The 23,943-nt window shown below is 42.4% G+C and overlaps 1 protein-coding gene and 2 non-coding genes across 3 annotated transcripts; 1 reads left to right on the top strand and 2 right to left on the bottom strand.

Annotated features, from left to right (window-relative positions):
- Positions 1-4,426: 4,426 nt before the first annotated feature.
- ldhba (lactate dehydrogenase Ba) lies at positions 4,427-23,159 on the top strand. Its single transcript, XM_044185968.1, has 8 exons — positions 4,427-4,744; positions 15,342-15,478; positions 16,269-16,386; positions 17,153-17,326; positions 17,423-17,596; positions 17,787-17,904; positions 19,506-19,629; positions 22,216-23,159. The coding sequence occupies exons 2-8, from the start codon at positions 15,350-15,352 to the stop codon at positions 22,381-22,383; spliced, it is 1,005 nt and encodes a 334-aa protein (XP_044041903.1). The 5' UTR covers positions 4,427-4,744; positions 15,342-15,349; the 3' UTR covers positions 22,384-23,159.
- trnag-ucc lies at positions 8,821-8,892 on the bottom strand. Its single transcript has one exon. It is a non-coding gene; the product is annotated as a tRNA-Gly (tRNA).
- trnag-ucc lies at positions 12,821-12,891 on the bottom strand. The gene has a single exon. It is a non-coding gene; the product is annotated as a tRNA-Gly (tRNA).
- Positions 23,160-23,943: the final 784 nt, after the last annotated feature.

The raw sequence follows: 23,943 nt of genomic DNA, 5'->3' as shown, positions 1-23,943 counted from the left end.
GGGCCCCGGTAGCGCCAATCCGGGCGACGTAACTGGCCTTGATTTTAAATAATCCATCCTTTCTGTTTCTGTACTGATTAAACGAATGAGATACCACATGTTAATCAGTAAGCTTTAGAGGTGCTGGTAGGTGTATTTTTAAACTATGGACAGAGCCGTGCTAGCTGTTTCCCCTAAGCTAGACTAATGAAATCCTGATTCCAGCCCTGTACTTAACATACAGACATGAGACTGATATTCATCTGAACATCTCCCTCTTGGAAAGAAAGCAAAAGCTAGGAAGTGAACTTTGCATTAAGATTTTTTTTGATTAGATGGTGGTCAATAATGAACTTTCATGCTCTCAAGTTCCTTTTTTGATTTGTAAAGCTGTCGCACTGTTTTGGGTTTCGGAAGAAAGCCCCTGAATGGGTCAGGTCTAAAATAACTATTTTCCTGAGTGGAAAAACAACTCCCAGCCATTATACACATCACTAAGAATGTTCGATGGAGTCTGTGAGAGAGAGAGTGTGTGTGTGTTTGGTGATGACCATGTTCAAGATCGTTAAGGATGGAGATTGTCCTGCTGTGCAAGCACAGTGACATGGCAGCGGCGGATGGCCGCCCACCATTGAGTCTGGTTCTGCGCAAGGTTTCTGCCTCTTAAAGGAAGTTTTTCCTTGCCACTGTCGCCAAGTGCTTGCTCATGGTGGGATTTGTTGGGTCTCTGTAATTAATATTATAAAGAGTACGGTCTAGACCTGCTCTATAGGAAAAGTACAATGAGATAACTTCTGTTATGAATTGGCGCTATATGAATAAAATTGAATTGAATTGAAGAATGTGCTTTATGTTTCACTCCCACATCAGTAAAATATTCACGCTGGTACACGGAGATCTGACCGACTGCATCAGCTCAGCTCTCTGCTTCGTATGTCCAACAGGAAACACACAGACCAAACAAGTTACTATCTACAGTAAGAAAACACTCCAGCTGCAGCCAGTGACCTTGCAGCTGTACACCAGCTTGTGCAGTGATGCTACGCAGAGGCAGCTGATTGGGTTCTTTCCCATCAAAGTAACTTTGGTCATCTTTGTTAACCTGAAGCTTCCTGTTTTTATGCTTTCACTGGACCAAGCCTCAATGCTCTGTGTTTCTTACCTGTATGAATACTTTTATGTATGATACAGAGTTTACATTCTGTTGGATTCTGTTTTTGGACTGGCCTTTGATCTTTACGCCTTGGATGTTAGTCCAAGGTTGCCAGATATCAGGACAGACACTTTACAAACTTGGCTTGGACAGATATCGTAGAAAAGGTTTCAGTCGTAGTCATCTGGACACTGTTTTCAGAATCAGGACGTTTCGGCTCCCATCCGGAAGTCATTCACAATTGAGAATGACTTCCGGATGGGAGCCGAAACGTCTTGATTCTGAAAACAGTGTCCAGATGACTACGACTGAAACCTTTTCTACTATAGAACACTCCTGGACGAATGAGGGACTACACCGTCTTATCTTGGACAGATAGTTCAGTTTGCCTTTATTTTGGGACAATATTAGCCATTTATTATTGGATAGAATGTGGTCAAGTCTCTGACGTTTTTATTAAGTAACCTAAGTAGGCCTATGTGATAATGAGGAGTTGCAGTGCACTGAAGAATGACAACATGATCATACTCATCATATCAGTCATCAACATGCATTTTAGTTAACAAGAGATTAGGATCAGTTTTGACAAGGCTGGATTACCAACTGGACAAAGCAGCTTCTGCCTCAGGGCTCCAGGGCCATGGGGCCCCTAATGCCCCAGGTTTATTGTGTGGCAAATGCTAATCAAGATATCAAGGGATCATCATTTTTGGCCCAGGGCTCTCTTCAGGATAATGTGTGAATTTGTCCTCAGTTAAGTTTAGTGAGCAGACTGGCTAATTGATTTTGAAGTTACACTAGAAGAAATGGAAATGATCTGATTGGGTAAAGGCTTTTAAAGTAACCATAGAACAAGACGACAATGTATTGACTGGTTTGGGAATAACATGGGGAAGAATGCAGAATGCTGCATCGAGGTGACCTTTAAACTCCTTTCTTTCTTTTTTTTGTAGTTTATTTCCAGTGGAGACCTTTAGTGTCGGATAACGGCCTAAATACTGTGGCTTTTCCACCCACACCAAAACTAAATTCTGAGAGAGTAGTGAGCCATTTTATTCAGTTCTCTTGTATTTCATTTTTTAATATCTGTCTGGATTCCCTTTGTACTTCAATTTGATAAAACCAACACTCACACAGAACCCCTGCAAGGCCACTGTCTGAGCCAAAAACTGTTCTCACTTTACACCCATGACTGCTCACCCACATACAAAAACACATTTACAGATGACAGTCCATGGTCTGGTCCACAACAATGACAAAATTCTTAGCGCACATGATAACAACTAAACCATCTCCATGACAACTGAACAGTACACACACCAAAGACTCTGTACTTATTGTATATAATCGTATTTCTATTTTTGTGTTTTTATTGGGGTGTTTGTATTTTTTTCTTTGCTAAATGTGGGACCTGTGTGTTCTGTCTTTCTTCTTTTCAATAATATTCCTGTCTTCCTGCTTCTATGTTCCTTTTTTAAATGCAAAAATGTCCAATGTGCTTGGATACACTGGCATCAGTATCGGTTGCAGCCAAAACAGGAAATGTCTTGGTCATTTTCCCATGAAGCTTTGCTCTCTCCTATCTCCAACCCAGCAGCCTCAAAGATAAAGTCTGTGTGTTCGTCACTGAAACAAACGTGAAGACTGTTTATACAGAATAGTGTGAGAAATACGTGAAACTGCTGAGGATGTTTGCATGTCAGGGATAAAGAGACAGAGTGCTTCATGGGGGGATGGGGGGGCTTTGTGTTATGTAACATCCTGTTAGCCCCGCCTTCTTCCATTGGCCAATCTAATCCCTCCATCACTCTCCTCACTCTTCACACCCAATGGCCTCTCCAGCCCTCACACACACACACACACACACACACACACACACACACACACACAAAATGGCCCTCGACACAGCTGAATAGGCCCCTTCAAGGGATCAGCGTCCTCTCATCCCATTGGAGGAAGAGAGAGGCATGACTGCAGCGTCCTATTGGGTAACAGCCTGTATCACCCCCGCCGTCATCATCATCATGTGCATGTGCAGCATCAGCGGGGGGATGCAGAGAACAGCATGTTCGCATGGATGTGGGAGCCACCTTTGGTTGTCACGTCTACCGTTGGAGCAAAGGTCAATGGGTTCTAACGTGTGAACGTTAAACATTTAATATTTTGTTCCAAGAAGTTATCTCAAGCCCTGTGTCTGCACAAGAGGCTCATTGGTGAACGAATAAAGGTGAATGTAGCAAATGATTAAACAAAATCAGCCAGTGTTGGTCTGAGGCAGGGAGAAGGCAGGACCAGGAGCTGAATAGCGTGTCTCTGTCCACAGACTGGCCCGGTGACTCACAGAGGCGATATCACTCTGCAGATGGTGCTGAAAAGTATCAAAAGTGGTAAAAGAATCCTGATCTAATCATATAATAGATGTATGTAGGTCACATTATATTACCAGGCTTAACCACATGTTTCTGCAGACTGGACAAAGTGCACCGCCTGAAATAAATATTTGATCCACTACAATAACACTGAAGCATTATGAGTGTTTCATTTACAGGTGAAAGTCCACCTGTGTCCGGGCCCACCCAGATAAGGTGTGAACAGCCCTGTCGAGATTACGGCAAAGAAAACTGCCTCTGTGACTCTTCGGCTAGAAGCCTTCTTAGTCCAAATGACTTCTGAAAGGTTAGAGGTTTAATTGTGTCTTCTAACCGGTGAGGTAGTGGAAGAAGTTTCCAGATCCTTTACTTCACAACAAGAAATATAGTCCTGCATCCAACGGGTTTCTTCAGTAATCGTGCAGAAGCATTATCAGGATAATGTACTTCAGCTTTCAACAGTTAAAGTAGTAATCACACAGGCCAAACCGTCAGTGTTATATTATTATATATTATAATACTTGATTATTATTACTGATGCAATAGCTAATAGATTAATGTAGTACAAAGTACAAAGATGTACTGTAGCCAAAAATGGAAATACTCAAGCAAAGCAGTTCCTCAGAACTGTAGTTCAGTACTGTACTTGGTTACAGTCAGACACAAATAGTAAAAAAGTGTGATTATGTTTTCAGTTTTATTTATTTTACATCTATTTTTTCTTTGAGTCATTCTGCTGGAAAAGCTGAGGATGAGCTGTCCTTCACTGCGTCAGCAGCTTGACTTGCAATATGATCTCTTTCATGAAAGAGGTGCCTTGTGGATCTTCTGTGCCACAGTGAAATGGAAATGAAAAGCGATAAGAAACTGAAAGCAAAGTGAGGAAGATAACCTACTGACTGAGCTCTCTGACTGTAGCCGGAGTAGGGAATCTAAAGAGAGCCGAACCCCGGCGGGCTGCGTGCCGCTGCCGGACCGAGGAGGCGGGCGAGAACAAGGACTCACAGTTTCGCATGTAATGTCCATGGCAGACAGGTGAATGCCACGCAGGCAGCCTGGGGCTCTGCTCCCCTCCTCACATGTGAACCCAGCCCGGTCACATCCTCCTCCCCCTCCTCCTCCCCCTCCCCTCTTCCTCACTGCAACCCGTTCAGCTCCACTCTAGCCTTCTCTCCATCTGACTGCCCGCCGTCTCCTGTGCCGGACCCCGCAGCGGATACCAGCCTTCGGACGCCTGTAGAAGGTGAGTACTGCGCCGGGTTCGGGGCTGTCCCCGGGGCTGCCGCGTGGGGAAGCGCGCGGAGCGCCTCCGCAGCAATGGATGCCCGTTTTCAGTGTCTGCGAAGATAAACGGAATGCCATGAAACGGTTTGAAACGACATTAAAGGGAGGTTACGTGGATGTTTAGCCGCAGTTGAGATGGTTTATTCGTTATTGCTGTGGAATGTGGGTGCTCTCAGAGCTCTGCTGCGGCGGGCACAGGGCCTCTCCATCCGGCAGGCTTTCTGCGCTTCCCGCTCTGCACTTGACTGTGCCAGTGCTTTGTGTCTCTGTAGCTACATTGTGTAATGGCAGACAGGAAACAGCATCCCGGTGGCCTCGCAGTGAACTCGAACCCTTCCCCTCTCGGTAGACAGCTGCATATCAGAACCTCTCATGGCGTTAAAACTGAGAGCCTGCCTGTCCGCCCCAACATGGCTGCTACACAACCTCAGTTCCACTAAAAGAGAGGAACAACACCAGCATATCACCTCAAACTAAAACCTGAAGCCATCCCATCTCTAACACAGCACAGGAACCTGAAGGTTATGTAATATTGAACTGACTCTGGGAGGCTAAAATGGGGCATTGTGTTCCGTCCTGGAGAAGTGCCAGCTAGCTGGACAAACAGCTTCCCCTGACTGCCTATTTTTAAGAGTCCTCTTGACCTTGACATGCTGAAACCTTAACTGGCAGGTCTTTGTTCTGTATCCACACTGATAGCTAAGGTCACTGGTTCTCAAACCGAGGCCCTGCGACCTTCAGGGATCTCAGTTGGGATCACTGGGTGTCCCAAGCAAGTGGTTTCATTCCATTTTCTTTCTCATGATACATGTCACTCTATCTACGGCTGCCATTTCTCCATCTGCGGTTAAAAGTAGGGTAAACAGCCCTATTAAGCCCGTGTACCATATAAGCCCACGTGCAACTTCTGAGTCAAATAAAATAGAAACTACATCATCATTTCTGCTGTGTGATGTTTCTTCCAGTGAAGCTGCTGTTACATAAATTACACTTTTTGTTGTAAGCCAATCAGATTTGTCGATATTGAGTTATGAGGCACATGTGTGACATGTGCCTGTTCATCCCTGCAAGAATTTGCATTAAAACTTGATGGGGATTTTGGTTTCCTCAGAAGAAAACGTTTTTTTACACATTTCTCCTCCCGTTTTTGATAAGTGCTCATTTGTTATTGTTAAAGGTTTAGTGTTCTGAATACGACACATGTTAGAATCTTACTTGGATTAGAAATATTGTTTCTTTTCAATTAAAATTACTAAAACTAAGTTTTAGCATGCCAGCAAACAGACCACATGCTGCATCAGTACAGTAGCTGCATGGTTCACTGCAATGACATAAAGCATGATAAGCATGTAACTTATAGTTTACATGTTTGTATGCAGTTTATGTTATCGTACTGTTTAATAGACAATAAATGTGTGTGTTTATCTTTATTTATTTTTTAATTAACATTTATACCTGGTGGCCTTAAAGGGGACAAAACGTAATGTAAATGAGTAAAGTTAATTCATTCTCTGCATGATCACTTAATACTTGTCATGTTATGTTAGTGCACCATATATACATTTACTTCATGTAGTTGTTTCTTTAATGTCTCATGCATAGAATAAAATATTTTTAAAATTAAATTATTTTTTTCTTTTAACCATAAATTCACTGATGTTCCCTTTAAACCCACCTTATGTATCAGCTCCATAATTCAGATAATTAATACCCATATTTAAATATCACCTACATTTAGCCTAGGAGAAGGTAGAAATTGCAGAATGTTGACATCTTTCTTGTTTATTTTGTTTCAGATATAGGCTAATGATACACAAGCTTCAAGATGCTGTGACTGAGGTCTCCTCACAATCAACTGAATATTTTTAAAATGTGTTTTTAAAGTGTTTCAAACTGCTAGCCTAAATGTGATTAATATTTGAAAAAGTTCTTGTTTAATTGTAAATCCTGACTTTGGCTCATTTACTCTCCTTAGAACATTAGCGTTGAAGCTGCAAACTGTTCTTCAGTCAGTCAGAAATCTCCATAAGAACATCTGCACTTTCAGCCAGCTGGATGGACCAGACATTTTGGCCAATTTCAAAAGCTGACAGCGCACCACAGGTGTGAGGTAGAGAGACAGACAAAATGACAACAAGATGAAGTATTGAAGAGTAAGTTCCACTAGAATTCTGGTTTTCTTTTTTGGCTACATTCCAAAGAAGACATGTTGTAAGTTTAGCTTTTTCAGCATTGGCAACACAGCAAAGAGGCCGGTCACGCCTCTTTCACATGCCGTTTACAGGCCGTAGGTTGGGAGTGGAGACAACATGACAACAGCTGTTGGCAGCTAAGAGATTACAGATCTGAATAGAAAAGTTTGTATTGTTAAGATTTTTGAAATATATATATTTATCAACAAATCATGAAGTGGGCTTATTTCAAGCACCCACAGGTTTAAAGGGTATGTTAGGTCCCATTAAGCCCATGCCAGACTTTTGACATATTTTGACAAATTAAATAATAAAAACATTAGAAATGGGTATAAATGAATTATTGACACTTCAAATGAAACATTAACTTTCATTTTAAGTAAAATGTTCTCACTTAAATTGGGGCAGTCATAATGCAACTTTAAAGTTTCTATCATGCCTTATAGCACTGCCAAGTGCCAGCTATTTCCATAAAATAAATGGTTAGATTTGTGTTTGCGATTCAACATAGTTTGGGTGACTTTAATGATGGTTACTTGATGGAGCTTAGTAAAAATGACCGTTTTTTAAAAATTGCCACAGTAATCAGAGATGGTAAATGGACTGTACTTATATAGCACCTTTCTAGTTTTTTCCGACTACTCAAAGCGCTTCAACTACATATATCAACATATCAACTACATATGGCGACTGTTCAAAAACCTCAATATACGATAATTTGCAACCATTTTTGTATTATTTTGCAATATATTTAACAATTAACTGACTGGGAACTTGTTTATAATCAAACAGCAATATATAATAAGTCAAAGTAAAAAGAGAAACAAGTATAGGAATCTCTTAGGACCTCATAAATGAGGTTTTCATGGGCCTGTCGGCAGCTGCTAGCTTTCTATAATGCAACTTTAAAGTTTCTATCATGCCTTATAGCACTGCCAAGTGCCAGCTATTTCCATAAAATAAAAGGTTAGATTTGTGTTTGTGATTCAACATAGTTTGGGTGACTTTAATGATGGTTACTTGATGGAGCTTGATTGGGTGGGTATTTAGCTTGGGGGCAAGTGCTGCCTGAGAAAACAAGCTGTGACGGGACACTGGCAGAAAACCAGGGAGCACTGCAGCAGGAAGCCTCGACACCTGGTAACGTCTCCGGTGAATGGGTCCGGGTCCGAAGCGTAGGAATCCCGCACTGCTGGTGAGGACAGAGGGTTAGCAGGAGTAGCCGGCAGGGAAGACGCCATGGGAACCATAGCTGAGAGCTGGCTGGTTAACCTGGAAACTTGGTGTGTGAGTTGCGTGATCTGGGTGACCATGGCCTGGTTGCTTGATTGGGGGGGGTATTTAGCTTGGGGGCAAGTGCTGCCTGAGAAGACAAGCTGTAGGGAAACAACTTGTTTTTTTGTGGAAATTTGTTTGTGGAGACTGAGGCTTGATTATTTTACTTTAGCTCATAAAAGCGGTGCTGAACTGGAATATCTGTATGAATAAAACTGCTGCCATTTGTAAAATTTGTAAAAATTGGCAAGCTGTCTTGCAGGATGACCTTTGTTGTGAAATGGTGTAAAATTGAAAGACATTGTATGTGTGGCACAGACAGAACAACAAATAGAGACAGAGTGGCTGTTAAAACTTGGGACAAGATGCTCTGTATCAGTGTTCCAGATGGGGCATCCGGGGTGACAAGCTGCTGGACTCGGGGGCATCTGCTCCTCCTTCTGGGACGGAATAGCTGCTGGTCTTTCTTACCAGCATCAGAACCACTTCATTGATAAATAAAGTGAGGGGAATCCCTTTTTTACAATAGCTGACTATCACATCAGTGCACACAGGAGAAGGAAACATCTGCGATGGCCGGGAATCGAACCCGGGTCAACTGCTTGGAAGGCAGCTATGCTCACCACTATACCACCATCGCTGTACGTCATGGGTGTGTTAACAATAGATAATGAATCCAAACACGGCAGCCAATTCAGTCCACTGACAACTGCTCACGCAGCACGTAGGGCGCTCCTCTGCCTGTGTGTTTCCATAACCAGTGCAGATTAGTGTCTGTCTGGACGACTGCCCAGAACACATGAATGGCATGAAAATAATACCTTGACGGGTTGAGTGGTGGTGTGCTGACCCCTGGTGGGGACCGAGCAGATTGCAAGCAGGTGGAGAGGCAGTTGGAGCTCCAACTCAGAATGAGTTGAAATTGAATCCTCTCACGATGATTCCTGGAGAGAACCACAGACACGGGGACAGTGCAATGGGTAACTTGGGCTAAAGGTCTGCCATCCAAAACCTCCACCTGACGGGGCAAACTTAGAGACTCTGTGGGAAGGCCAGCTTGTTGGGCCAACAGGGTGTCTAGGAAGTTGCCCTCCGCTCCGGAATCAATGAGGGCTAACAGGGAGAGTGACCCCTGTTGGTGGTAGAGGGTAGCCGGAACTTGAAGACAACAAGACAACTTGAAGACTGGGTGAGAGGACGGCTGGTGCGTTCCTGGCGTCTTTCGTGTATGCGGTTGTCCATTCTAATGCATAGCGGGTTCATCCCGAGCTGCCAACTCATCCTTCATTTGCTCGTTTAGTCCCCTCACAAATGCACTGATCAGAGCTTTTTCATTCCATCCCGAGTCTGCTGCCAATGTGCGGAACTCCACCGAATAATCCGCCACACTTCGGTGAAAACATTCCTCATTTTCTCCAGAAACTCCGCCAGGGAAAATGACGACAAGGGTTGGCTAGCGTGCATTGCCTCCGCCCAGGCCAATGCTCTTCCTCGTAGTAATCCCACAATGTAGTTTACCTTAGATGGGTTGGAGGCAAATGTGACGGGACACTGGCAGAAAACCAGGGAGCACTGCAGCAGGAAGCCTCGACACCTGGTAACGTCTCCGGTGAATGGGTCCGGGTCCGAAGCGTAGGAATCCCGCACTGCTGGTGAGGACAGAGGGTTAGCAGGAGTAGCCGGCAGGGAAGACGCCATGGGAACCATAGCTGAGAGCTGGCTGGTTAACCTGGAAACTTGGTGTGTGAGTTGCGTGATCTGGGTGACCATGGCCTGGTTGCTGTCGGAGAGTGCCCGGAGAACCTGCTTGTGTTGCCTGAGAAGAATCCCTTGGTTGGTTAGCGCTTGGTGGAATGGCGCTACTTCTGGGTTGGTATCTGCTGGATCCATTGTGGCCAGATCGTTCTGTCGTATTGCACGATCGAGAACCCACAAATGCAGAACATAATGCGTAGATTTAAAGGTAAGTCAGTGTTTATTTAAACAACAGAGTTGACTGACAATAGCACTTCTCCCAAGTGGTGGCACCGGAGATGTCTTCTGTAGCCCTCTGGGAAGCGGCACGTCCGATCTTGGGCGGACTGTGAAGATCCAGGAACGGGGACTGGGAAGGTGTGTTCTGGTCTGGTCCGGGTGTGGCGATGTGTTGTTCTGGCAGCGGATCTGCAGAGTGGAGTGGACTGGATCCGAGTGGTAGTGGCTTGTGAGGTGTCACTGGCAGGGTCGGGGAGACAGCTGGCTAGCTGGCAGGGTCGGGGAGACAGCTGGCTAGCAGGCAGAGCCGGGGAGACAGCTGGCTAGCAGGCAGAGCCGGGAAGACAGCTGGCAGGATGGCGGTGTAGCCGACAGGACAGGTAAACAGGTTGGCAGAGATCCGGCAGGAGAATGTGACTGCAATCACCAGCAAGGAGGGTTTTCTGTGGCAGAAGTAAACCAGAGTTTACACAAACGAGATAACTAGACAGAGATACAATAGTACTTAGCTGGGTGAAGCGAGGACCCGTTACGTAGTGTCGTACAAGTGTACGGAGACGATCTGGCGCTGGTAGTGTGGAAGAGCCAGGTATTTATGCTGTGGCGACTGGCGACTGATGAGTAATGGGCGTCAGGTGTGCCGGTGATCAGCAGCAGGCGGGAGACCAGTGAGCCAGACCAGGAGACACACGCACACACACACATACACACACACACACACACACACACACACACACACACACACACACACACTTGAGACTAACAGAGGACACACATTACACACAAGGAGAGGAAAATACACCATAGCCTGCAGGGGTCGTACGGGCATGGTAGCAGACTATGACAGCAGTATATATTAAATATATCTGAAAAGCGGATTTGGTGGGCTTAATAGGGACGTTTACCCTGTAATGATGTATTATAGCCTATCTATTAACTAGTGTGGTTTTCATCTCAGCACAGTTGTATTAAAGAGGACTTCACAGTTTATTATGTCTCTAGAGGTTAGTGACATAGAAAAGTTGGGAAAGCCCTGGTTTCAGACTCTGTCCCATTTTCTGTGAACAGGACCTCCTCTTGTCCCGCCATTTTAGCTGTTAATTTGACTGTAATATGCTAACTCTCTTCAGTTATTTTTGTGTTTTGCTCAAAACATTTTTGGTCTCTGGGCTTCCTTTGACAATTGAATGTCCAGTTGACCTTTATTTTATAAGGCTATTATGATTTGCTATAGAATTTTTTTGAGGACAGTCATGTTTGACTGAAGTGTTTTGTCTGGTTATAGTTTGTATCGATTGCATTGTTTCAGTTAGAGGCGCAGATATCACCATAGTCCTCTGGGGAGGTACTTGCTGTGATAAATACTGAATGAATACTTTAAACATACAAGTAACTTAATAACAATAACAGCCTGAGGGAAATGAAAGAGAAAAGTAGGAAAATACACTACATGTGCTTTTGTCATTATTGTGGCCCAAAACAGAAGTTATATCAGCTTAAAAAACGATATTATGATGTTATTTTGCAGTAAATAAATTTAAAAAACTGTGCTCAAATACACAATAGTTTTTGTGTTATTTCTATATATCCCCTGTGTAAAAATGACCGTTTTTTAAAAATTGCCACAGTAATCAGAGATGGTAAATGGACTGTACTTATATAGCACCTTTCTAGTTTTTTCCGACTACTCAAAGCGCTTCAACTACATATATCAACATATCAACTACATATGGCGACTGTTCAAAAACCTCAATATACGATAATTTGCAACCATTTTTGTATTATTTTGCAATATATTTAACAATTAACTGACTGGGAACTTGTTTATAATCAAACAGCAATATATAATAAGTCAAAGTAAAAAGAGAAACAAGTATAGGAATCTCTTAGGACCTCATAAATGAGGTTTTCATGGGCCTGTCGGCAGCTGCTAGCTTTCTATAATGCAACTTTAAAGTTTCTATCATGCCTTATAGCACTGCCAAGTGCCAGCTATTTCCATAAAATAAAAGGTTAGATTTGTGTTTGCGATTCAACATGGTTTGGGTGACTTTAATGATGGTTACTTGATGGAGCTTGATTGGGGGGGGTATTTAGCTTGGGGCAAGTGCTGCCTGAGAAGACAAGCTGTAGGGAAACAACTTGTTTTTTTGTGGAAATTTGTTTGTGGAGACTGAGGCTTGATTATTTTACTTTAGCTCATAAAAGCGGTGCTGAACTGGAATATCTGTATGAATAAAACTGCTGCCATTTGTAAAATTTGTAAAAATTGGCAAGCTGTCTTGCAGGATGACCTTTGTTGTGAAATGGTGTAAAATTGAAAGACATTGTATGTGTGGCACAGACAGAACAACAAATAGAGACAGAGTGGCTGTTAAAACTTGGGACAAGATGCTCTGTATCAGTGTTCCAGATGGGGCATCCGGGGTGACAAGCTGCTGGACTCGGGGGCATCTGCTCCTCCTTCTGGGACGGAATAGCTGCTGGTCTTTCTTACCAGCATCAGAACCACTTCATTGATAAATAAAGTGAGGGGAATCCCTTTTTTACAATAGCTGACTATCACATCAGTGCACACAGGAGAAGGAAACATCTGCGATGGCCGGAATCGAACCCGGGTCAACTGCTTGGAAGGCAGCTATGCTCACCACTATACCACCATCGCTGTACGTCATGGGTGTGTTAACAATAGATAATGAATCCAAACACGGCAGCCAATTCAGTCCACTGACAACTGCTCACGCAGCACGTAGGGCGCTCCTCTGCCTGTGTGTTTCCATAACCAGTGCAGATTAGTGTCTGTCTGGACGACTGCCCAGAACACATGAATGGCATGAAAATAATACCTTGATACGGCTTTTGATGGCTTTTTGATATATTTGGACCTTTTGACTGAGTTTCAAATTGTTACCATTCAAAGTGTCATTTTCAGAATGTTCCTCTTGGCTTCATAGCCATTTCTTTTGCAATCCCAGGGTGTCTGCAATGCAGTTTTGACCACTACACCAAAGTTGCTGCACATCTCAGTGCTGTTCCTGGTGCCTGTATTACAGTCCAGTACTATGGTCCTCACACAACAACTAATTAGTATCAATATTAGAAAGAGTACGGTCTAGACTGGCGCTATAGGAAAAGTGGATTGAGATAACTTCCGTTATGAAGTGGCGCTATATAAATACAACTGAACTGATTTGAATTAAAACTCTTTTGGCTTTGTGTCTTGCTGATGACTTTAAACAATGTGCTTGAAAGCCCGAAATCATCATGTAAAGTGCACAATGTATCCAAATGCAGCGACAACATTAATTTTTCCTGCACAGTTCACTCCCTGTGATGATTAGAATGCACCATGTGACCAGAGCTGGTGGGGAGACCACTAAAATCCACTAGGGTATTACACACAGACCTGAGACCTGTGCTAAAACAACAGCACCCAATTAGACTTAGCTACTATCATTTGTACCTGGCCTGACTCCGGACTACGAGCTGAGAGGGTCCGTACCTCTAAACCAGCTTCTTGTTTCCTGCTCCAGCATCCCAAACTGAAACAGCCTGCTGGAGAGTGCAGCTGTGCGTTTTTATATTAAGAGAGAAACATGGCATGGATTTGACATACCTTGAAGCTCCTGGGCCGCACAAAAGTCAGAAGTGTTCGAATATTACACACAGTGGCTTTAATTCACACAGCGATTGTTGACGTATTTCAGTATTGTGGGATCAGTAGTCTGTCCCACCCATATGCCTGTGTGAATTTCTCTATTTCACATTTTTACACTGTTTTTCAAGTAGACTTAGATAACAAACAAGAAGAAAAGATACTGACATTCTAAAATGATCAAAAGTAGAAGCAGTTTCTCCATTTCTCTCTTCCCAAGAAGAGCACTATATTCCTGTGATGAGTCAGGCTCTGAACAAACCGGCTTGCGTCAGAGGATGACAGCATCAGAGATGATAACTAATGTCGATGTGACTGGGATGGATATGATAATGGCCACGATAACCTGCACAAACACTTCATGTATGTACAGATTAGCATGATGCACAACAACTTTGTGTTCATACTGGGACTGTGATGGTGCTCTTCCTGAAAGTGAAGACAGGGACAGTGACAGGACTGTGACAGGCCTGATAAGACTCAGTATTTAAAATGGACACTGGGTTTGAGTCAGTAGTCAGTTGATTTCTGGGTTTGGTTGCACTCGGACGCCGTCATGATGTCTCGCTTTTTGATGCCCATCTGCTCGTCCTCTTGTAAGTGTTTGTGGACGCGGTCCCCCCTTCACATGGGGTTTCAATGTTGTAAGTGCTTGTTTCGTTATTCAGCAGCCTACAGACCAGGACTGGTTGTGTCGTGTTGGTGGTGGGAGACTTTATTCTGTCAAACAAACCAGTAGATTAATCAATAATGAAAATAATCATTGCAGCTACTGCTCGTTATTTTTTTTAATGTGCGTGTTATTGGAAACATGTATGTAGTCAACTATTTGCTAGAGATTGTGAAATCGTTGATTGACAGAAAATTCATTGGTAACTGATTAATTATTTGAGTCATTTATCAAGCAAACATTCTCTGGTTCCAACTTTGCCAACGTGGTGATTTGCTTTTCTGTTTTATTTCACTGTAAACAGAATATATTTGAAGATGTCACCTTGAGCTCATTTTACAGATAATTTCATAACCATTAATCAATTAACTGGAAAATTGATCCACAGATTCATGGGTGATGGCAATAATTAGCTGCAACCCTACTGTTTATTCACATTTTTGACTTGTGTTAGTGTAAGCTGGATATGTATGTAGTCAGCTATTGTTACAGACTGTGAAATGAATGCCCTTCATCAAGCCAGTGTTTTGACTGGCCCAGTGTTTCCCTCATGATCCCACCTCCCTGTGAGACAGCTCTGTGACCTTTAACCTTTATGGTGATGCACTAAAGCATTTAGATAAACTGCTGCTGTACGGTGTGCAGGCTGCTTGTTGTAGGAGGAACAAGGCTCGGCGGCTGGACATGACACTAAATTACTGAAGCAGATATTTCATCCCTGTGTCCCGTCTGAGCTGCTGTGCTGTGGGACCTGCTCACCAGGACATGTCCTCTCTGTGTCTCCCTGCAGCTGTGATCATGTCCTCAGTGCTGCAGAAGCTGATCAGCCCTCTGGCCAGCAGCCATGCTGAGCCTCCCAGGAACAAGGTGACGGTGGTCGGGGTGGGCCAGGTCGGCATGGCCTGTGCCATCAGCATCCTGCTGCGGGTAAGACACAACGACACGCTCAGCATGGATTTCTTACAAAAGAGAAATAAAAAAGAGCCCATACAAAAATGTGATACATCGCCATATGTGCTAATTACATATATTATATACAGTCCAGCCAGTGTATGTCTCACCAATATTCAACATCCAACAGTCACATATATGGCCATATACATTTCAAAATATAGCAAAAATGGCCATTTTCATGGATGTCCAATATATTTTTACAGATATACAAACATATTTGAGATCTATTAATTACTGTGAGGCAACAGTGCTAACCACTGACTGATCATGTAAGACATTTATCCCAAAATATGGAATGTTCTTCTATGTGTGTATTTAAAATTGCATTAGATTTGTAATTTTGATTGAATGAAAAAGTAAATCTCAAAAATGAATATTATTAGTATTATGGGTTTACTAGGAGGACTCTATTTTACAAGAATATGCTGTAAATATTTCTCAGTAGATCTCTTAAACTAATTTTATTAGATATGAGTCAGAAACCATATTAAATTGAAATGCTTTGGTCAAACTGAAATTCCATTTGTGATATTTGTGACATGATGAGTGACAACATTACAACTCTAAAATGAAAAGTTGATGTTTGTAAATGCAAATTGAAAAAATGAAAGCCCTAATGACCAATAGGGTAATCCACTGGAAATGTAATCCAAAGTATAATCCTGCCAAATTGAATGTGAAATGGAATTGCCATCTCTCCTCCACAATCATCTGCCTGCACTCCTCCTCCTCCTCCTCCTCCTCCTCCTCCTCCTCTGGACAGGACCTGTGTGATGAGCTGGCTCTGGTGGATGTGATGGAGGATCGTCTCAAGGGAGAGATGATGGACCTGCAGCATGGCAGCCTCTTCCTCAAGACCTCCAAGATAGTGGCTGACAAAGGTCAGGACCTGCTGCTCACATACAGCTGCACTGCCACTGCTACAGCTACAGCTACACCTCTAAAAAACACAAAAAGTATCTGACAAAAGATAAAACAAAACCGGGCCTGGACCTGGTCTTAAACCAGTCCTTCTTTCCTGTTCTCTGTCTCCAGTTCCACTTTTATAACACCTCACACATTTAGCAGTTAAACTATTTAAGGAAGTTGCAATACTTTGCTCACCAGTCTTGCTAGCGGTACCACTGGGGCTAGCTAGAGCTGAATCCGGGGGGGGGGCAGGCGTCTCCAGACTCATAACAGGTGAGTTTAGTTGGTCAAGTTAGTCGTGCTGCCAGTGTACTTTATAGCAGCACAGCCATCGAGGTGTCTGTCTCTCTTGAAAAATCCCAAGTGTTGGCAAACATTTGCTTTGGAGGAATTCGGAGGAACGTGTAGCTCTTCCTCCTCCATGTTAATCTCTAATGTGACACGCCTCGGCCTCCGTAGCAGCTGAGAGCGCTTGAGAAACAGTTTAGAGAGGATTATTGGTCACATTTCTAAATAATAAAGGCATAGGGCCTCTACTAATAATTGTATTTTATTGATGCAAAGATGTTAGAACGATACATCTTGAGTTCATGCTAAATTGTAACCGGTGCACTCTCTTTTAATCGGGGCAATCGTATCTCGAACTTTTATGCCGGTGCACCGATGTGAATCTTACTATCCCGAGTCTCCAGACATCACTAATCGGATCTTGTTTCACTTTGTCGCTTCCTCCTCCAGACTACGCGGTGACAGCCAACTCTCGCCTGGTCGTGGTGACGGCCGGTGTTCGCCAGCAGGAGGGTGAGAGCCGCCTCAACCTGGTGCAGAGGAACGTCAATGTCTTCAAGTCCATCATCCCGCAGATCATCAAGTACAGCCCCAACTGCACACTCATCGTGGTCTCCAACCCTGGTGAATACACCGATGCTCACATTATCATCTTTGGGTTTATTTGCGTGTGTGTGTTTGTGTATCGATAACCCCCTGGTTGTAACACACCCTTCACAGTTGACGTGTTGACCTATGTGACCTGGAAACTGAGTGGTCTGCCCAAGCACCGCGTCATCGGCAGTGGCACCAACCTGGACTCTGCCCGCTTCCGCTACCTGATGGCCGAACGCCTCGGCATCCACGCCAGCTCCTTTAACGGCTGGGTGCTGGGAGAGCACGGAGACACCAGCGGTGGGTACACACGGGGGCCGCACTCGGTTATTTATTATCACTTAACATTTGTCACATATGTTGTCTGCAGGGTATCATCAGGGTAGTTTTTCTCTGTTGAGGCTGCACCGAAAAAGTGAATGTAATTTGACTTGAAAATCATACATAGTGCAGTTTAAAAGTTCTGTGTTTGTGTGTGTTTTTATTTCAGTGCCAGTGTGGAGCGGTGCTAATGTTGCAGGAGTCAACCTGCAGAAGCTGAATCCTGACATTGGCACTGACGCTGATAAGGAACAGTGGAAGTCCACACACAAGGCTGTAGTGGACAGGTACGGTTTGTGTGAGTGAATGTGTGAGAGAGCTTTCTAGAGAGCATGTATGACCAGGTAACAAAACAGCCGAGTTAGGATTGAGCTTCAGAAAACTCAGTTGAGATATCTAATCTAAATCTCTAACATCTGGCATTTACATGTCTTTCATTTTCATCTCACAAACATTTAGGTGTCATATCTTTTCAGTAACTGCTAAACATCCAATTAAACGTCCAGTAGACTGGACTAATCTCATCACAAAGATGTCTATAAAGAGCCACAGTCCTGACGTCACTTCCTGTTTAGCCTGTTCTACTAGCATCTGTGACTCAGTACAATCTGTCATTGAGGGTTTCATTCGTTGGTTTTTCCAGAAAGGTGAGATGTGTTCCTGGGGTTTACCATAAGGTAAATGTGTATCTACTACAGCACTAGTTATTAGAATTTAAACCAACGTTAAAGCTGCAATAATCTATATTTTTATATAAACAATGGATCAGATCACTTTTATGACTTCTTGCCACTGTTGGCTTAAAAGTTAAGTATGAAAGTTTATTCTTTACTTTGGAAATAGTTTGACAAAACAATCCCAACTCAAAGTCCCATTAGTGGCTTTTTCTGGAGCTTCCAACTAGGGTTGGGCGATGTCTACCATATATGACTTTTATACTTTTTATATGAATGTATGTTGGATATTAATTACTACTTCTAGTTGTTCTTATTATTTTTCTTCTAGTCATTACAGTATTAATAATTCATTGATTCTATTTTTCCTAAACATGAAATATTCTCTGTTAAAGTTAATAACAATATAACGATTAGGAATTATTTCTTTGAGACAGATGTAGCACTGCTTCATGTTTGGTAGGTGTAATAGTCCTGCTGTTATTTACATAAATCCAGTTAAGATGAGGAGGTCTGTAGTTTTAACTCTCACATAGCACAGACTGCATCCAGTCATGGCTATTAAATGGAAATAAAACATGAGACAAGATTGAAGACATGTCCAACACTAGATCAGCTGTTAACTGCTATCATGTACGTGGACATTGTCTGTCAAATGGAACTACAAAACAAAATCTGATTATACAACCCTGTGTTTTAAAATGATCAATAAATCTATCTTGTATCTTGTATGAGTGATTACAGTTTTAGTTCAAGTGGCCCCAGAGGGAATGTATCCTTCAACCCTGGCAGTGTTAATGCAAGCTTCACTCAATAACTGCCCGTCACAGCCTCAGGCTAATGTTTATTATTATTTATTATCAAAGACAGCTACTCAGTTATGTTATTCATTGTACAATCAGCAGTTTGTGTCAGCTTAAATGGCTCTGACAGTCAACATTTCTATAAATGAGTTTTCAAAGCGTATGATGGCATAATATATTGACTATTATTCAACTTGTGTAATTACATTTTTGTTACTCTTAAGATTTACTAATGGTAAATATTCGTATGACATCGTCACTTAAAAATACACACTGTGACTCAAATTTTGAGTCTGATCACACAGACACACACACAAACAAACACACACACACACACACACACACACACACACACACACACACACACACACACACACACAGATGCTAACAGAGTGCTGCTTTGTGTCTCAGTGCCTACGAGGTGATCAAGCTGAAGGGCTACACCAACTGGGCCATTGGTCTGAGCGTGGCAGACCTGACTGAGAGCATCATCAAGAACATGAGCCGTGTCCATCCTGTCTCCACCATGGTCAAGGTCTGATACACACACACACACACACACACACACACACACACACACACACACACACACACACACACACACACACACACACACACACACACACACACACACACACAGGAAATACACTGACACATAAACACATCCACTCGGATGCATATACATAATCATGTAAACAAAGTGGCTTTCATTCAATTAAATTGTTATCTCTGCATAACAGGCTTAAAAAACTGAGTAGCATTCACCTCAACTTAAGGCAAGGCAAGTTTATTTGTATAGCACATTTCAACAACAATGCAAATAAAGGTGCTTTACATAAAACATAAAAGGCATCAAGACAAAATGTAAAAGCAACATAAGGCAATATAAAAAGACATTTAAATACAATAAAAAAGAGTTAAATAGAAAATACAAATAAGATACAACAGTTCCCAAATTTGATTTAATAAAAGGCAGCGGCAAACAGGAAAGTGTTCAGCTTTAATTTAAAAGAACTGAGAGTTGCAGCAGACCTGCAGTTTTCTGGGAGTTTGTTCCAGATATGTGGAGCATAAAAACTGAACGCTGCTTCTCCATGTTTAGTTTGACTCTGGGGACAGAAAGCAGACCTGTCCCAGACAACCTGAGAGGCTTTGGAATTGTCCTAATGTGGCTATTGAAATTCAGGTCTGAGTCCATGACTACACCAAGATTTCTGGCTTGGTTTGTGGCTTTTAACATTACTGACTGAACTGAGCGCTGACTTTTAATCGTTCTTCCTTGGCTCCAAAAACAATTACGTTTTATCTTTGTTTAATTTAAGAAAATTCAGGCACATCCAATCGCTGAATTGTTCAATGCACATACTCAGCGCTTGTATGGGATTACAGTCCCCTGGTGATATGGTTATGTACATTTATGTGTCGTCTGCATAATTATGCTAATATATTTTGTGGTTTTCCATAATCTGAGCAAGTGGAAGCATGTAGATGTTAAACAGAAGAGGTCCCAGAATGGAGCCCTGGGGAACGCCACGTGTAATTTTTGTCTGCTCAGATGTGTAATTACATATAGACACAAAGTAGTCCCTGTCCTTTAAGTAGGATTCAAACCAGTTTAGTACTGTGCCAGAAAGTCCCACCCAGTTTTCCATTCGTCCTCGTAATATGTTGTGGTCGACCGTGTCGAATGCAGCACTGAGATCCAGTAATGCTGCGTTCCAGACAACTTGGAACTCGAACATTTCCGACCTCCTAATAGAAAAAGTCCAGTGGAACGCGACTCAAAGTCAGAGTTACTACTTGTGAACTTGGGGCAAATCCATCTACCCCGACTTCATGAAGAAGCAGCTGTCTGACGTCATACAGCCACGGCAGCACCATGGAAGCTCACATTAGGCTACATTTCAGTCAACAGGGGAGGGGGGTAGGATGTACTGTAGACTACAGTATTGTATTAGGCTAGTGAATGGAATATAAAGATATGTTTCCGAGTATAAAAAGTGCCATAAAGTAATATGTATAATGTATATGTTTGTTCATGCGTCGTTATTTCCTCCTCTGTTTGGTGTATATATGCGAGGAGGCTGCGCTGCTCAGAGTTCAGCTGTGTGTACACCTGCCAAAGAAATATCAGTTTGTCACAGTCAGCCATGTTTTTGTTTATGTTTGACATCGTGCACCTGGAACGCTGTCCAAAGTTCAAAAATAGACCTACCAACACCTCTAAAACTGTACACAAACAGAAATGTAAAACTGACTGTTTGTGGATTTAGAGGTAGTTATATGCTGGAACTATTTCTTGATGAACAACAGCCAGGTGCTGTGACTGTTTGCAGATTCCTGAAGTCTTGCTGTCACACTGAGGTTGCCAGGTTTGGTACATTGTGCCTGTACAGCGAAATTCAATTCAATTCAATTCAATTTTATTTATAAAGCGCCAATTCATAACAGAAGTTATCTCATTGCACTTTTCCTATAGAGCAGGTCTCGACCGTACTCTTTATAATATTATTTACAGAGACCCAACAAATCCCACCATGAGCAAGCACTTGGCGACAGTGGCAAGGAAAAACTTCCTTTAAGAGACAGAAACCTTGGACAGAACCAGACTCAATGGTGGGCGGCAATCCGCCGCTGCCGTGTTAGGCGAAATCCAAAACCTGTGCCCACAGACAGTATCTGGCAACCTGCATCTATAGCTGAAGAAACCACAAATTAGCATTTTAAAATTTCTTAAACAAATGAGACACAACATGTTAATTACTGAGCAATTATTTTAGTTCATGCATTTTTTTTTCTTTGAAGAGAGGCTAGCTGTTTCCCCCTGCTTCCAGTCTTTATGCTAAGCTAGGCTTACCACATCCTGACTCCAGTTCCGTACTTTACTAACAGACATGATATTTCCATCCATCTTCTCATCTCACTCTTAGAAATAAAGCAAATAAGTATTAAGTAGTAAATATTAAGCAATACGTATTTCCGAAAACATTAAACTATAATACTGTCTCTGGTACTAAACCCCCCCACACAGCTGTCTTAAATGCTTATAAACTGTGTTTTTGTTAAAGTTGGTTTCTTTGAGCCTCCTCACGTAACTGTATATGTGTGTGTATTTCCTCAGGACATGTATGGTATTGGTGAGGAGGTCTTCCTGTCTCTGCCCTGCGTGCTGAACAGCACCGGCGTGAGCAGCGTGATCAACATGACCCTGACAGATGCCGAGGTGGCCCAGCTGAGGAAGAGCGCCGACACGCTGTGGGGCATCCAGAAGGACCTCAAGGACATCTGAACACATAACACATGAAACAGAGAAGCCTGTCTACACACACACTTTTATAACGTCCCTCCTCTCTTAAACTGTATCGCTGTTATTTTGAAGGACAATACCAGTGTTTTTTAAAAAGTGTGCCAGTGAGTATTTGAGTTTTACATGCAAGTCATCCGGCCTGATTTGACAGTTTGCATATCAGTGCTGCATTATGTCACCATCTACTTCCTGTCAATCACCTGACACCTTTAAGTCTAAAAAACACTGGTATGCTCCTCTAAAAAATATGCACATTTGCTCCCCAACAGCTAGTAGGCTGAAGTTGCTGTGTTATTGTGTATGTTAGGAGATGTAAACTGACCTGTGTTACTGTATGAAGTATTGTGTTTTAGCTGTTTGGACCAGGATCAAACACAACCCTCAAAAAGCCAAAAGTGTCACTGTCCTCCTCCACCACCTACTGTACTGAGTCGGTCATTTAGTTCCCTGTGGGGAATCACTGAGAGAAAGACCCTAAAAATCCAAAAGGACACTGTTTTCCTCCAGCCTTCGTCTAAAAGCGGTACTCTACAGCAGACAGACAACTACACACTTAGGTCAACACACAGTGAAATTGTGACATTGTGAGTGTGAAGGTGGATTTTTCCTGTTTCCTCTGTGTTAGCAAAGGGAGATGGAGCAGCAGGGGAAGAGCGGAAATGTCCAGAGTTGTTTTATGAAACATCAGTTGTGCCTGTCTGACTTTGTGTTGGAAACAGCAATGTGTAACTTAATAAATTTGAACTTAATGAAGGGCAGTGTGTGTATGTGAGTGTTTTATTTTTCTAAAATTATAAATAGTTAAATAGACTAGATAGTAATCAAGTAATAGTTAAATAATTAAATAGTGTCACATTTTGTTAATGATGCAACCTGTGAGGAGATTAATAATTTGTTCATGATTTTTTGAAAAAATAGACACCACCAAGAAAGAAGTACTCAGTTTGGAGAGAGCAGAAGGAGGGTTGGAAGTGTTAGATTTATTCATTTGAATTGCACCCATAAGATCAAATGGTTAATAAAATGTTGATTTTGTAATCATGGTATAACATGATATATTTAAAAGTTTAGGTGGTACCATCTTTCTAAACTCCAACAGCAGGCTTTATTGTCTTGGAAATTGGTGTGTTTGGAACAACAGTAATATTACTGTCAACTATAAGAGCATATATGAAGAAAACTGGATTGAAGAGGATAATTTATGTTACTGAAATGTTTGAATGGTCATCTCTTTAAATGTGAAGACTTTCTTCAAGTTGGGTCTCTGTAATAAATATAATAAAGAGTATAAACAGTGTGGTTCCCGTTATGCTACTCAAAAACAAGTGTTTTGTACAAAATTATATACAGTATATTAGTGAGTATATAATAAGTCTCTCTCAACCCAACTCGGCAGCGGCAGATGGCCGCCCACCCTGAATCTGGTTCTGTCCAAGGTTTCTGCCTCTTACAGGAAGTTTTTCCTTGCCACTGTCACCAAATGCTTGCTCATGGTGGGATCTGTTGGGTCTCTGTAATTAATATTATAAAGAGTACGGTCTA

The sequence above is a fragment of the Siniperca chuatsi genome, linkage group LG23 (assembly GCF_020085105.1).
Source record: "Siniperca chuatsi isolate FFG_IHB_CAS linkage group LG23, ASM2008510v1, whole genome shotgun sequence".
NCBI classification, from domain to species: Eukaryota; Metazoa; Chordata; class Actinopteri; order Centrarchiformes; family Sinipercidae; genus Siniperca; species Siniperca chuatsi.
Note: the sequence above shows the minus strand (reverse complement) of the source record. Positions and strands in the feature narration are given on the sequence as shown.

Excerpts from the sequence above, each read along its gene's own strand:
- ldhba (XM_044185968.1), top strand. The coding sequence starts at position 15,350 with ATGTCCTCAGTGCTGCAGAAGCTGATCAGCCCTCTGGCCAGCAGCCAT. Across the intron at positions 17,905-19,505 it reads CACAAGGCTGTAGTGGACAG|TGCCTACGAGGTGATCAAGC; the intron begins GTACGGTTTGTG and ends TTTGTGTCTCAG. Across the intron at positions 19,630-22,215 it reads CTGTCTCCACCATGGTCAAG|GACATGTATGGTATTGGTGA; the intron begins GTCTGATACACA and ends GTATTTCCTCAG.